The following is a 15,968-nucleotide window of genomic DNA, read 5'->3' on the forward strand; positions in this document are numbered from 1 at the left end:
ATACTCTTTACTACTATACTTTTTATTATTGCTGATAAATCCCATAAAAAACCCAAAACCAATCCTACTATTGTTTGTGTATCCAAAGATTGATTGAGTGTATTTGGGAGGTTGGAGAGTATAGAGAAGACCAATATAATGTTATTTTTCTTCATTAAAAGGGACTGAAATAGTTTTGAAATAAGAAAAATACAGGATAACACAAGTCTTGCATGATTAGCGCAAACCCAAGCCATAATTATTCAGGGGAGAACGGCGATGTCACTGATAAACAGCTACCTGGGTTGGTGCTGAGATTTCATTTTCTAGAATTCACTTTGAGCCTGCACTCTGTTTTGAAACACACGCACACACACAGACACACACACACACACACACACACACACACACACACACACACACACACACACACACACACTCACTCATGTCTCATCTCAGCTGCTCAGTGATGAAGGATGACTATATGCATAAAAGCATTGCTCCATTTCAGCTCGGCAGACTAAAATGGTCGTGCCTTAAACATGAATTCAATTCATTAGATACTTTGAGTGCATATATTCATATTTGTGAACTAAAAAAGGCTGTTAGAATAAAAGAAAACATTAGTCGATGCTAGTCCCATGCTCATCTCGGTGCAGCCTTCTTTCTCCTCTTTTTTTTCCTTCAATCTGAATATGAAAATGTATAATTAAGATTCAAAAAGTGATACCAGTGCAGAGCAGTTTTCAGAACAGCCACTGGAAGCATTTGTATTACATAACTCACACTGTCCCTGATGTTTCGTAGACATGGTAACATTATGATATAAGAATGAAATAGAGATAATCTAGGTCAAAAGCAATGTAATGAAAATTTTCCAGTCAAAGACAGAAAGATGTGTAATGATGCTTCATGTTTGTGTGTTCAGGTGAAGCCTGTCCATTTCACAGTCCAAGCAGTTGTGACCTCGTCAGACCTGCAGTTTGACCGCACTGAGGCGGACTTTGGCTGCTGTTCCATTTACCAGAAGGTTATCAGCAGCATTCGCCTTACCAACCTGTCCCTGCTGCCTCAGGACTTTGGCTTCCTGCGTCTTCCAGAGGTAATTCATAAGTAACAGGAACTCTTTCCACAACCACCTCTGGTTTGCACAAAATAAATCCTCAATTCACTGAGTTAGATGTAAAAATAGTGGGGATCTACACACTGTTTTTGCCTGCTGCTGATGCCCTCCTCTGCTGCTCGATGCCTCTCCTGTGCCAGTCTTCTCGTCCCTGGACAGTCCTGGTCAGAGCCGCTGTAAATCACCTCCATACTGTATCCCCTGTCTTCAAACTGCCATCTGTCGGTCTCACAGGCTGTGTTCAGTCCCAGTTGGGTGTCCAGCTGTGTTCACTGAGAACAGTTCCCTGGATCCTGTTGTTTATAAAAAACTAATCCAGATACTGATAGTCACTGAAAATACTGTTTTTATCAATGTGGTCAAAAGTTTTTAGATGATGTTATGTCAGATTTATATTTAGTATAGACTTTCACTGTTGGAAATTCCACTTCAACCATCCTTTCACAGGTTTTCCATTTTTGAGATTTACTTTTTTTATTCAACCATTAAAGTTGTAATCCTTAAGATTTCTGCACTTTTTGATTTGGAGATGCCTGTGGTTACCATGGTAACAGCACATGCAGTTTAGCTCTACAGCAAACACTCATTGATTAGCTACTCTGGAAGAAATTCAACAGAGGAGCTTTTGGTTTTTCTGTTTACAGTGCAGCCATTTTGCAATATTTCATACATATATTCATACAGTAAGAGCTGGTGGCACACAGCAGAAATTGGGGTTTGATTTCATGAAAAAGATTACAACTGTAAATTGGAAATTCAAGCCTTTTGTGTTGTTTGCGTTCTCTCACACTACAGTTTATTGAGGTCCAGCCTAATGATGGTTTCGGCACTCTGCTTCCACAAGAGACCCTGGAGATTGATCTGATTTTCTGTGCCCACAAGGCCAAGGAGTACAGTTTCCAGATCAGCTGCAAATCTGGAATTAACAGGTCAATTTTTAATCTTGCATTGAGTGTAAATTAAATGTCACATTTCATATTTATCCCAGATATTGATGATGGTATGTGGTTCAATCAGTGCCAAATCCCATATGTATGTATACAGTATGGAACTGAACAATATCTTTTGCTTTGTCATCAGGGATTTCCATTTGTCTTGCCGAGCAGTGGTTGTCAGCCCTCCATTGGAGCTCTCCCATTCTCTGGTCCAGTTTGGGGCCACGGCTGTAGGTGACCACTCCACCACCATTATTTCCCTGATCAACCGTGAAACCAACCAAAACCAGTCTAAACAACCAATCGATCCAGAGGACGCCATGACTCTTGTAGCACCCAGGCTGTTCTCCTTCCTCCCACCCAAGGATTCAGACATCAGCATCGCTCCTTCCGCAGGCGCCTTGCTGCCCGGAGAGGTGAAGCAGCACACCACTTGTTGTTTAGCAAGATGCTATTGGAAGTTTGACAAAAGATGTGATTGAAGAGTAACGTGCTTGTTTTCTCTGGAGGTTTTTACCGCATCTCATGGTCTTTAAACTCAAGCAGCTGATGAAGACCGTGACATGCAGTCGAAAGCCAGATTACTATTTCCAAGAATAATCTTTGACGTTAATGCTATTATTGGTTGCATTATGGGAAGTGTAGGATGGGAAAGGATCCATACAAGGGGTTAATGTCAAAATATAGAATAAAATATCTCTAAAAGTACATGACTAAAGTGCCCCTTTAATATGGACTTTGAGAAAATGTTCAAACCAGGCTTGCTATTAGCACTATCAGGGACAGCTGAAGAATGTTTTGCCCTAATATTAGTTCAGCCCGCTCCTCACTACCCAGTGTCTTGGTAATCCCGATCTCTTTAGGTTCATTTCTCATTGAACACATGGCCAAATCTTACCCTAACATAACAAACCGTAATTAAAGTTTTAAGATATGATCCTAATCAAATCTAATTTTATGACATTGTGCAACAAAGACATAATGACCAAAAGGTTAACAGATGTAAGAGGAAAGATTTACATCCTCAGACCAGTTTTACAGAATTACAGTGAGATAAACAGCCATCATAACTGCTGTCGGCCCACAGCAGATGCCTTTATAGTGTAATGATGCACTCTACTGGACACCTGATGAAAGTGAAGGAGTGCTCAATGAGTACAGAACATAAAACAAAAAACTGTGAATCTGAATTTAATATTTATTGGATTTATAGGGAGTTTAACATCATGCAGTTAATTGTTTATTGGTTGTGCCAGTTGAATTTGAAGTAGACAGTGGAAGACTTTCCTTTAGGCTCTGTTTATGGAAACAATTAATCCATCAGAGGCCCAGTGGGAGACATCCAGTAAATGCAATTGGAAAACATGGGGATTATCATCCTCAGTCCACTTGAATTGGTCCACGCAAGAGAAACCCCAGAACAGGAGACTGCCCAAAACTAATTTAAACTTCCACTTCGCAATATGAAGTGGAGGTTTCAATTAAAAATCGCCACTGAGGAAGAACACTCACTTTACTTTTTTTTTCCTGAAAATGTGTATAATAAACAACACACAATAATAACTAGTGTTACTGCTGGATCCTCTAAATCTGAATATTTCCTCATCTCCCCTCTGATTTAGAGATGTCTGGTCCAGGTGACATTCAGACCCAGACTGTTGGACCAGGAGATCAAAGAGGAGGCGCTGCGTCTTTTCCATCGTGCCAAGTTGCTCCGTGAGAAGGAGCTAGAGAGGAACACATACACTGAAAAAGAGGTACGACTGAACACACACCTGCTCCAGTCACCTGCTGCGACTGTGAGGCTGCCAAATGGGTTTTAAATCCGAGCACATCTCCAACCAGCTGACTATTTCACTTTCATGAATATACTGGTGCTTATACAGATTGTGGACGCTATATTTGTCCAACTCTTGTATGAAACATCAGTTGTGTTTGTGTGTGTGCGTTGTAAGACTAAAAAGGAGGTCCCAGTGAAAACCAATAGAGGGAAGAAGGCTCCTGCAATTCCAAACAACAGCAAGGTGTTAGACGGCCCAAAGACGGAGCAACTAACTGAGCCATCGAATGCTGCTAACATACAGCCAGGGTAGGTTTTCATCTCTACAAAGACTTGATTTTCTCCTTGATGTCGTCAGTCGTATTGCTTGCTTTGTATCACAAATTCCTTTGGAAAGCACGTCCCGTTTGCCGGACTGAAATTCCAGTGAGGCCAGTATTCATTAATAAATATTCTATAACCAAATATCAAAAAGTAGTATTGCAAAAGATAATAAATTATTCTTTAGGAAACATCTTTCACATTCTCCCTGAAAGCCACTCCAGTCTCTGAACCAAATGTATAACTTGGACTGAAGTCTGAGATCCAACAACACTGAACAAACACACAAAGCTTTTTGCTTGAATATTCCCTCTTCTTCCAGTGCGCCTTCAAGTGATTCCATTAGTATTTCTTTTTATTTGCATTGATCACACCATGCATATTATGATCTCCAAAGAGCATGTGTGAGGAGAGTTTGTTGATTTGTTTAATAGAGCTGAGTCTTCTCCATCAAGGTCAGAGCAGTATGAAGATGCCAGGGCCTCTCTGCTGTACTCCTTCACCCAACGATACAGAGAGTACACAGTTCCCTGCTTTGTGTCTGACAGAATCCCTCCAGAGGACGGACAGGAGCAGCCGGCATGGAGGTAACACTGAGTCAGCCTCTGTACAGCTCTGTATGACACACTGTGGGCCCTGTCATGTCAGATTTGTGTCATATCGTGTCGTTATTCTTTGGGACTTCACTGGACCCAATGCCAAATTCCTAAAGTCGTTTGCAATATTTTCTTATAAATGTTTGCCGTCCTGTTATGATTTACAGACTTTGCAGTCTGAATGTGAGCCAGTTCTTTCAGACCATGGCCTCCTTTATCAGACTTCCACTGCATTTTTCAGCACAGATTTTGATTCATGCTGAAAATAAGGTCTGCGTTTGTCATAAATAACATAGTTCATCCAAGTCCAGATCGACCCGTCACACAGAACAAAAATAGCCTGCTGAGCCCAGTTCCTCTCACACACTCTTTGCATCCTGTTTTTAACCCCTCCCCTCCAAGTGGCCATTATGTGCAAATTATATTTTACCCACAGGCTACTACTACCCCTGTTTTGCTGCATGTCAATTTGTGTTTGATTATTTGATTTTTTTTAATTAATGTAACCTTTAAATCACAAAGAATCTTTGAGGGCATGCCCTCATTTACAATGATGTAAAGAGAGCACTTTTTTACCCTAAAATAACAGCTTCAGAATCATTTTGATGGTAAAGTTACTTGTAACAGGGTGAATGGTGTCTCTGTCTCAGCCACTCCGCCCTCCTATCACTTGTTTCTGCACTATGTAACTTCAGTGAGAGGGTAGGATCACAGAATTACATACATGTTTACTTCAACATACAAGTTTTCATACATTGTTATGACATGATGATTTTTGTTTGTAGTTAGCACCTACATTACATCTGACATATTGGTAAAGACCTGGGATTTGTATTTACGACAGTGGTGTTGCACTCAGAAACTGTGAGGGGCGCCAAATCACACAGAATGCCAATTTCTACGTAATGATTCTTTTAAAATAGTATAAACACACACAAAAATGAATAGCTAGAAAACAAAGAAGCAATAACAGAACACAGTTAAAAACAGTTACATTCAAGAGAGTAGGAGTTTGTAATCATGGTTTCAAAGTGACCTATGGGTACAATTGTGTTGTGTTTTAATGTGTGTTGTAAAATGTGAACAATAACATAAAAAAAACACATGATTTTATTTAAATGTCAAACTATTACTTGAGGGCCCTCAGTTTTTCAGTTGATTGTGTGATTGGTGGTGCATACTCCATAACTTGGTAAAAATAAAATGCACTCATGTATTTACTATAATAAACCAATGACATGCAGTAAACCTGGATCTTCAAGGGCCCCTGAGGGTCAGGGGATACCTGCTTTGCCCAACAAATAATACAGTCTTGATTTTAACTGTGAATTCTGGAGTTGAATAGCACTTAGCAGCATTAGCTTTCTTCTTATATTTAATACATCATAATACGTCATAATATACCATGCAGATTTTTGGAGACTACTGTATCTCGTATCTTATTTTCCTTTCTCAACAAAAATCCCAAATTTCTGTTATATCACTTTAACACACTGTGTATTGAACACAGTCGTGATTCAATCCATATGTATGTCCATAAATAAAAGAAACACTGGGTTAGCAGTGATAGCCACCATGTCTGAAGGAACTTACAGAAAACCACTGTATAAATATAGAGCTTTACCAATCGCTTCTGACAGGTGGTCTCTCTGCTTGTCTGTCCTTCTGGTATAACCTTTGGAAATGTCTTCATCTCAACACTGGAGAAACTCAAGAGATGATGAAGAGAGTGGTAGATTAAAAAATGGCCACTGAAATGGCTGGAAAAGCAGTACAGAAACTTATTCTGTCTTCTTGCTATAATCACTGCTAATATTAGATGAGAACAAATTTTGAGACAGATCGAATAAATTCATGTACAACTCACATTTGAAATTTTCATAAGGCAGGCAGAGGGGGAGTTGGGAATTTTTGCAGTTTAGATAGACAACCAAATTAGGAGGGTGTCTTTGGTAGGTGATTTGTAGAGAGTGAGGTGTGTCATATGTACAGTATATAGCAGTGCAGCTCGAGTTGTCTGCCTGAACTAGCTCACAGCCATCGCTCCATTTATGGGAAGTATGCTAACTCTCTTTGTTCAATAGTCTGACCTCTAAAGTAAAGATCCTCATCTCTTTCTTCTGTTGGCAATGATTTGGTTTTATTGAGTGGCTCTAAATATTTAAGAAAAGCCTTCTGGGAGAATATAAAAACACCTTTGGTTTAAAGCGAAGCAGTTGAAAAAATAAAAAGAAGAATATATCCTGAGGCTATTCAACTTAATCTTGTGTTGAATGCTGTTGGTGTTTGGTTGCTCCCCTGAAGTATATTTTTTAACAGCCTTTGTTGTTATATGCACTCTACTCAAGTCAAAAGACTGTACATCTAAATGCAAAAGCCCTTCTGCCAACAGAATACAAACTCCATGATTTCCTCTGCTTAGTCCAGTTGGACAGTTTCTAGATTTATGGATGTTTCAGTTGTTTGGATGGAGCGAGGATTTGACCCCATTACCATATCAGCAGACCCCTGCTAAAGGCAGCCTCAGGCTACAACGCTTTGTGGTGCAACAAAAGCAAAAGCACTAAGAGACTGAAAGCTGGATGCATAGTTTTGTGATGAATGGCAGATGAATAATCAGGACGCGACCACATTTATAAGCATTTGAACAAAAAGGTTCAGAGGTTCACTCAGTTATTTTGAGAACTGAGAACTGATTAGTCAGCATAAAAATAATTATTTATATCATCCGCATGACTCACAGTTTTGCAAAGGAAACTTAGAGAGGGACCTGTAACACATACTCCTTATTTCTTCGTTTGTCTTCTCATCTCCACAGTCCCTTCAACACTCTTGACTTGCAGCTGCAGTGTCCTGCGGTACAGCCCGCTCTAGTGGTGATATCCAACAATGGACACAATATCATAGACTTCCATCAGGTGGCAGTGGGTGAGTGATTTTGAAAGATTACGTAGCTTGATGGCTCTTAACATACCGTTTGTTTTTATGTTTCTTTTGTGTTGTATTCATGTCTGCTGTTTTCAGGAGAAAAAGTGATCAAGAGGTTAACAGTTCAGAACATTTCGAAGGAATCTTTGGATGTATCCTTTTTTCAGCACATACCGATCAGTATGTCAGAACACACAGAAGAAAACACAGAAGAAGAGTCATGTTTTAAACTGCTAATGCAAACAGTTTTTGGTAAATTCATAGTTATTAAACTTTAGTTAATAGTTATTTCACTGTTAACAAACAGTGACATTTTTATTATTTACCATTTATTAAGCAATCTTAAATGTTTACAAACATCAGTTACAACTTTATAAAGGCCAAATATAATAATGTTTATAGATGAACTACACAGTAGTCATTAACCATTTGCAAAGTATTATAAACATCAGTTGCAACTTTACAATAAACAGTTGTTTCACAGAGGGTTAGTGAAGCATTTCATTGTTTGTTAATGATGAAATAATTACTTTAAAATGTACCACTTTTTAATGACAGTTATTATAAAGTGTCACAAATTGTAAAACTTAGCATGATTAGATACATACTGACCCACTGTCCTTTTATGACCTTGGGTAAGTATATTTATTTTTATGTTAAATTCAGTCAAAAGTCATAATCCTCATAGACTTACCTTATTGTAGATTTTATGCAATTAATATCTTAAAAATGGCATCTCTGTATCAGTTACTTTAATATCCAGAGATTTTTATACTCCAATGAAATGTAGTATGCCTTAATCTTAAATTGGCACTACTGCTTTTATTAATCAATAATAATAAATAATAATAATATCAAATGTTCACTGCTGCTTTTCTTTGACCGTTTCCAAGCTGAGATCGTCAGTCCTGGATGTACACGGTGCTTTTTCCCTACTGAATGCTCTCAGATGTATAAAACCAGGAGATAAACACACTCTGGTTCTGGCCTTCAGTCCATGTCTGGAGGAAAAGGTAGGTAAACAGTGTGGAGTTTATTAAGATTATTTTAGTTACATTATGAATACTGACTGAATACATTAACCGCTCACCCACTGCTGTTCTCCAGTACTGTGAGACTCTGGAGGTGCGTAGCCAGAAGATGACCCTCAGGATGACTCTGTGTGGTGAGGGTGTGGTCCCTGCTGTCACCTGCTCCCACCCTGGAGGTGTCCTTGACTTTGGTTATGTGTTGGAGAGGGAGAGCACCGCACAGGTCTTCAAGGTCAGTCACCAGTGCGCTGATGGTAAGAGGACAAGAAGGAGAAGCTCAAGACGTTTCTGTTTTCTACAAATTCAGGACTGAAAGAGAGTGCTGACTGTTGATTTGCACTGATTACCTTGATGCAACTGAGGAGGTTGTAGATAAACTGACATTAAGCCCTGTTTTGCCTGCAGCTGCAGAACAGCTCAGTGGTGGCAGTGGGCTTCAGGGTGCAGCTGGCCAGCCTCTCTCCCACCAGGCCTCAGGGTGGAGCTGACAGGGTGGCCTTCCTGCTGGGCAGTAACACAGACTCTCAGGTCCAGCCTACTGTGGGTAAGACATAATTAACATTGCAGTGACTCACCAAGGAACCTGACAACTTTGACTGCTGGAGCTCTAAAACAAAAGAAAAGGAGTTCTTGGAGAATCAGTGACAAGGAGCAGTGAAGGTCCTCTAGAGGCTCATGGTCACCCAACATGTTTCTAACAAGCTTAATACTGTTTTTTGTTTGGATATGTCAAAATGCATAAACAGCTGTATATATCAGAATATGCAAATGGCAAGGCTCTGCATACAAACCTTTGCTTTATGTTTGTCTGATTCTCCAGGAGACGTAGAATAAAACACTACAAGCTCTTAATTAGCTAATCAACATAAACTTTTTAAAACAGGCAGACAAAATAGCCATCAATTAATACAGTCATATGCATTCTTTTATATCTACTAATAAGTGATAATGTACTCAGCCTCTTTTTAAATGTGTACTTGCTGTGATAATGATATGGTGAATCCATTTAAAACCATTGAGCCTTTGAGAATTCCCTCATTTTGGTGTCTATCTCATATAGAGCAGCAGATTGACTTTTAGAGCTCTCTTCTCATGAATCGATGGCACAAATCAACTTCCATTTTTTTGTAGTCGTGCCCAGGGAGCCCATGCTGTTACTATTTCAAGCTTTATGAGGGCTGTGGACTTTGTGCAAGAGACTGTATGTCAGTTTTTGGAGAGTCAGTGTACAAAAAGGTTCAAGGGTACTGTACCGTGTGGTACAGTTTTCAACTTATTCAGTTCACAGTGCTTTATAGTGCAGTAAAAAGATGTTTTACTGCACTATAAATTACTATAAAATTTTTACATATTTGTTTAATATTTTGTCTTGTAGTTATCAGCAGGCCCACACAGCATCTGTGGCCGCTATTAATTCAGAACATTAACACCTCTCCACCCTCTTGTGCATATAAGGGGCAGCCGTGTGTCATTTTCAGTGAGCGTGAAGATCAAAGTTTGTGGTGCAGTGTGACAATGTGTCAAGAATTTGATTTACTGCTGAGGAGCTAAGGACAAAATACATATTTCAAGCTGCTTGAGATAATTCTAGGTTGTATTAATGTATTATGTTTGCTTATGTTTGCCAAAAGTAGTTTTGAGGTAAACTGTCACCATAGTTTGTCCACCAGAGAGCGCTGACAAGAAGATTTTTCAACTGTTTGTGCCTTGGTCTTAATAAAAAAAATTAATAAAACGAGAATATATCTCTCTATAGATCTATATCTTTATCAGATATTTTTTAAACTACAAAATATCAACATCCACCATTTGTCAGGCTATAGTAAGTATAGTATAGTTGTTTTTTGTTAGTTAGTTTTTTTTTTTTTGGTCATTTTAATCAGTGTGGAGATCTTATAATTTCTCCACTGAGCTCCATCCCAACTATCATGGAGAGATTAGACAGGTGGTTTTATTACAAGCTCAGTAAAATAAAGACGAGGTTCGTTTTCATTATTTTTAACAGCAGTAACAGGGATAACAGTATTTTGTGTCTTTTATATACAGGAACTCAAAACTACAGTGGGCTGAGTGTGTTCAGTGTGGTGCCAGTAGAGGGCAGCATTGCTCCAGGACAGAGCCAGGACATCACTGTCACCTTTCAGCCCGACCACCCGTCTGTCAACTACTCTGACAGACTAACCATAGAGCTCATGAATAAGGTCAGCTGACCACCACACACACAAAGACTCACACCTTGAATACATTTCTTCACTCAACCTGACCTTGGCCTTAAATGTCATCACAGGCCGAATGCTGTCCTCCCAATGTGCTCTCATTATCCAAATGTACTTAAGGCACCCTGTGTGTCCTCTACTCTCGCTGTTCTTCATGATATAACAACCTTAACCCTGTGCCATTTCTGTCTCTCAGAGTAAAGTGTGTATGATGGATCTGAAGGGTGCAGCGTCTTCACATAACATGTATCTATATGGAGGAGACCTGCTGACAGTGCCCGTTGAGTCACTCCTCCCTCCACTGATAGCCAGTCAACCTCAGCTCGCAGGTATCAAAGCGTCCGCCTTCATTTCTTGTCAGGGTCATCCACGTCTGTTTTGATGGACGGGGTGTTAGATTAATGGAGCGGATCAATACTGCACTGGTTTTTCTATGGAAATTATCCATGGAAATTGATTCACGCTAAAGCATATTGTTTAAGAAAGTGAAGGCTCCACCAAACATAAAGCCACTGACACTATAAATATGACTAATAACTATGACTAAGACCTATTCCATAATTTATGCAAGCAAGGGCACGGCATTTGATGTAGTAAGATATGCTAATCGTAGCATGCTGACAGCTCATGAGCTTGTCACCACCCGCATTTAGCTCATATTTCACCACCAAATCCATGTGTAAAAATAGACACACATTCTAGACAAGGATACTGTAAATTTGACTGAATCAAAGATTGGTGGATAAAAAACAGCATAATCATTGGATAAAAGCAATGTAAGCTTGAATCTGAAATTCATGCCACACGTTTTGAGATTTTTGCATGTATTTTTTGCGTTCCTTTCCATTCCGAACCATTGATTTTCATTCATTTGCATAGAGTACGAAAAAATCAATTAGCAAACTATTGAAACTTGCTTGAGTTGTGTAAGTCATCGTACTGCACAGTAGGTCGACACGAATTCCTGTTAGTGTAACATTATCATTGAGATGTATCCCAGTTAAGTCCAATTTATAGTTTCTGCATTGGCATGGCTACAGAGGCATATGTGATGGAAATTTTGTCATCAGGGAGAGTCTGCGTGCAGCCCAAAATTTATTTCCACGTGAACCAAATGTGCAAACACGTGTCAACATGTCCACGTATGCTGACACCCAATGTAATCTAAACAGAGCTGTGTACAACTATTCTTTTTTTTTTTTTTTACTATATCTACCTGTTAAAAATCATTTGAAAAGTCTGCAATACAAAAATCTAGAAATGTGCAGCATGCATTTGAAAACAGTCTGGATTTGTAGGAACTAATCAATTAAAAAATAAATGACTGGAAGCCTAATCTCCTAATCAGTCTGGAATAGTAGAGACGAGACTAGGAGTCGACAGCTGTGCTAGCAGCTCTGTTAGGCTGTACTTAGCTAAATGCTAACTGTAGTATGCTAACGTGCTACCATTCTGATAATGACATATAGTCATAATGACATGATAATGATCATGTTCACCACCTTAAGTTAGGGCATGGTAACATTTGTAAATTAGCACTAAACAAAAAGTACAGCTGAGGCTGATGGGAACTTCAGTAGTTTTGCAAGTATGTAAACAAAGTAGGTGAGAAATTTGGCCTGGTGATGGCGCTATATGAAAAGTCAGGATCATCAAAGAGATAACAATTCATTCTGGTCCTCTCTATCAGCAGAGTCAGAAGTGACGGAGAAGCCCACCATCCCTGTGCTGGTAACCTTGCGGGCCAAGTACAATGCAGGAACCATCACACCTGCAGTGAGGGAGCTGCAGGTGGGCTGCATCCGCTCCACACAGCCCAGTAAAAAGGTACTGTGATATCATCACATACTGACAGCCCAAATATACTAAACAGTAGACGCAGTAGGTTTACTGCGATAACAACTGAAACGGACTGCTGCCAGGTGTTTCGCCAAGTGCACTGTGATGCATCATAAAACAGTTAGTAACCTATTGGAGGCAGAGATTAACTTGGAATCATCATACAAACATTTCAAACTCAGTTTTGTTATTATACTGTATATGAATATACTCATTATACAACTATTCTGTAAAGCATTGAAACCCCTTGTGGTCTTGTAATATGACAAGTGATCTGACGCCTCTATCTTTGCCTTTTTATATGCTTCTTAAAACAAGAAAGTATAAATAACTAATTTACTTTAAAATATTGTCATTACATTAGCTTTAATTGTTTAAATTTTCTTTAAAAATGCCACTTAAAATTCTGCAGCGTTTTCTCCCCTCTGCCAGCTAAAATAATAGCATAAGGATTCCTGGACCATAAAATGCAAAGTGTTTATATACTCCAGACCATTTTTCAAGGTAAAGGATTGGTGGGAACTCAGAAATTCTACTGATTTTATCTTGACTGTCTGTTTTTCCCCAGAGTGGTGAGTTTCTCTGGGATAATGTGGCGTCCCTGCAGCAGCAGGGCTTTAGTGTGGAGCCTGGCAAAGGCACCATGGAGGCCGGCCACAAACGCACCATCACTATCAAATGGACCCCCTATAGTGGATACAAGGTGAGGAGGGGATTATTTTTATCACTGTTGTTGAAATCGGAAAGCAACCTTTTCCAGAAAAAAGTGCATAAGGAAATCCTTCTAAAAGTTAGTAACAACTTTAAGTTGTGTCTATGCGGCAATTATTGACAAAACTAGTATTTTACAGCAAATGCTGTGATCTACTTTTCCTGTTGACCAGTGTCAAAGAAGCCTTATTACAACCATGTTGTTCAAATGATTAAAAAAAAGTAAACAAATAAAAGCACTTTAAAATAATTGAACTAGTCATCAAAAAAGCAAGTAAATTACTGATTGCCAAAGAGATGGTTACCTCACATGTCAAGAGTTTTATTGTTTTAATGTTTTTAATCAGTTTCAGCCTTTTCCAGCCTGACAATAATTAAAACCTGTTGGGAACACTGAATCCTGGTCATGTCCATATAGAAATAGTTTGACACAAAATCGACAGAAAAAAATCTTATATCAACAGCTGTACTGTAATAGCAACACAACCATCAACGCTTCAAGAAACAAAGATTTTGAAACTTCACCTCCCTGCACTAGGTATTTATTAATGAGATCACTTTGTGTGTGTGTTTCAGCCCTACGAGGTGGTGCAGACGTGTGTGCCTGTTACCTTGAAAGGGGATGAGACGAATGTTTACAGAGTCACCCTGATTGCTTTGGTCTCCACCACTGCTGACTGACCTCTGCTGTACCTGGATGCCGGCCAGTTGGAAATTTGCTCACACACACACTTTGACAATCACTGACAGAGTAAACAAAGACGTCACGTGTACTGTACATGTTTGTGGCCAACATTAACAAATGAATGGATTATTTATTACTTGAATCTAATTATTAAAGCTGGAATTAATTAAGTTTTGGACAAGGATCTGATTTGATTCTGTGATAAATTTGACTGTATTGCCTACAGGTTATGTTGGTCTTATATCACACAGGACCAAAGTGATTTGAAATATCTGAGGGTAAATGACTAGCATTATCATAAAATTATAAAATCGTAAACGCTTTTTTTCCTTTTTGAACTTTGTTATTTATAATTCAATAGTCATTCCATAGTTCCAACACAAATTCATGAGTTATAGATACGTGGCGAAGAAACAAGGACCCCCCCAAAAAACTAAACAAATACTTATGTTGCTTCTAAAGGAGAGGAAGAGGAACAATAAAGGTGCTCATGAAGACAGTATAAAGATAACTTTAAATGACCATTCAAGACTAACAAAATCCTTTATTCTTTATTAAAGCCAAGAGACAGCATACCATCCCTGTGCAGCACATTCATTAAATGTCACCTGACTGTAGCTCCTATTTACACCACCAGGGGGTGTATTTGATACCAAGCAGGCAGCTGTGTTATATCATGGTTAAGGGTGTGTCAGCTGATGTAAGCCAGCAGATGTATACAGTACATACTGTAGCACTGCTGGCACTGTATCCATTGAGTGAAAGGAGTTCACACAGAGGCCAAACAAGAGGCAGTTTATGAAATGTGACACAGAATGGGAAGGTCTTAATACAGATACGCTTGTATGAAATTATAGCCTATTGATCAGGCACAGACTGACATATTGGTCTTCTATATCAATATTAATAGTAGTGATTGGATCTGTGGCCTTAAGTGCTAACAGTAATAGTGGTGGTATCATATGGCAGCAGTACTCTTAGTAGTAGGCTGCAAATGATTATTACTATTTTTCTATTGGCAGCTTCAGCTTTCAAAAACCTAGAGGTGACTGGTTTAACTGTGGTACTCTGGATATCCACCAAAGGGTACTTATGTTGTGAAGCCATGTTAAATTTAGATTGTCAAATCTACAGCTCACATATCTTTTAAGTGAGGCTTAAATGGATGTCAAAATCAACAGAATTGGATCAAAGAGTGTCGTTCCACTTCTCTCTAAGTTGCCTATTTTTATCTTTGCAATACAGCATGTTATGAAAGCATTTTACAATCCTAAATTGGATGATATGATTCTCAAATACCCCTGAAAATGTCCCACAATTTTGCTCTCACATGGTGGTAGTTTTAATGAAGATCAACATACATTTCATGTGATTTTGAACATAATGAAGATCACTTAGTCTGTCCTCAGGTTATTAATTCCATCCACAAGGCCTGTGGACTGGGCCCAGTGCTGCACTAGACTGTTGCACTTACAAGCTGCTGCCACTAGAAGCCCACAATGTCCCCACTGGCCCTCCAGTGGTGATGAGTCCTGCAATGTCGTGGATTTAAAGTGGTGTAGTGTGTTGTAGTGAAGGTGTTTATCCATCGTGAGTAAAATTCAGGATAATAAGAACTTGTATACAAACAATAAAATGCTTTACAAACCATTTATCAAGCAAATGTTTATTGTAAAGTTGCAGCTGATGTTTATAAACCTTTATAACTGCTTAATACAGTTTTTATAAAGCATTTCATTGTTAACTGTCAAATAACTATTAGCTTAAGTTTAATTAACTGTAAATGTACCATTTATTGATGATGGTTTCTACAACGGTTTACCT

The 15,968-nt window shown here is 38.9% G+C and overlaps 1 protein-coding gene across 3 annotated transcripts in view; it reads left to right on the forward strand.

Moving 5' to 3' along the window:
- The window catches only part of cfap74 (cilia and flagella associated protein 74), a 59,800-nt gene extending 45,518 nt beyond the window's left edge, over window positions 1-14,282 (forward strand). For 2 of the 3 annotated variants that reach the window (XM_073470719.1, XM_073470721.1), the window contains exons 24-39: window positions 908-1,081; window positions 1,898-2,031; window positions 2,183-2,453; window positions 3,660-3,794; window positions 3,993-4,126; window positions 4,594-4,725; window positions 7,553-7,662; window positions 7,759-7,814; window positions 8,556-8,675; window positions 8,770-8,925; window positions 9,099-9,237; window positions 10,740-10,894; window positions 11,106-11,238; window positions 12,600-12,736; window positions 13,317-13,451; window positions 14,036-14,282. In XM_073470719.1, the coding sequence (XP_073326820.1) occupies window positions 908-1,081; window positions 1,898-2,031; window positions 2,183-2,453; window positions 3,660-3,794; window positions 3,993-4,126; window positions 4,594-4,725; window positions 7,553-7,662; window positions 7,759-7,814; window positions 8,556-8,675; window positions 8,770-8,925; window positions 9,099-9,237; window positions 10,740-10,894; window positions 11,106-11,238; window positions 12,600-12,736; window positions 13,317-13,451; window positions 14,036-14,140 (2,226 nt within the window). In that variant the 3' untranslated portion in view covers window positions 14,141-14,282. The remainder of the gene's footprint in view (window positions 1-907; window positions 1,082-1,897; window positions 2,032-2,182; window positions 2,454-3,659; window positions 3,795-3,992; window positions 4,127-4,593; window positions 4,726-7,552; window positions 7,663-7,758; window positions 7,815-8,555; window positions 8,676-8,769; window positions 8,926-9,098; window positions 9,238-10,739; window positions 10,895-11,105; window positions 11,239-12,599; window positions 12,737-13,316; window positions 13,452-14,035) is intronic. The other variant, XM_073470720.1, reaches the window with a different exon arrangement.
- The last annotated feature ends 1,686 nt before the right edge of the window (window positions 14,283-15,968 follow it).

The sequence above is a fragment of the Pagrus major genome, chromosome 7 (assembly GCF_040436345.1).
Source record: "Pagrus major chromosome 7, Pma_NU_1.0".
In the NCBI taxonomy this organism is placed as follows: domain Eukaryota; kingdom Metazoa; phylum Chordata; class Actinopteri; order Spariformes; family Sparidae; genus Pagrus; species Pagrus major.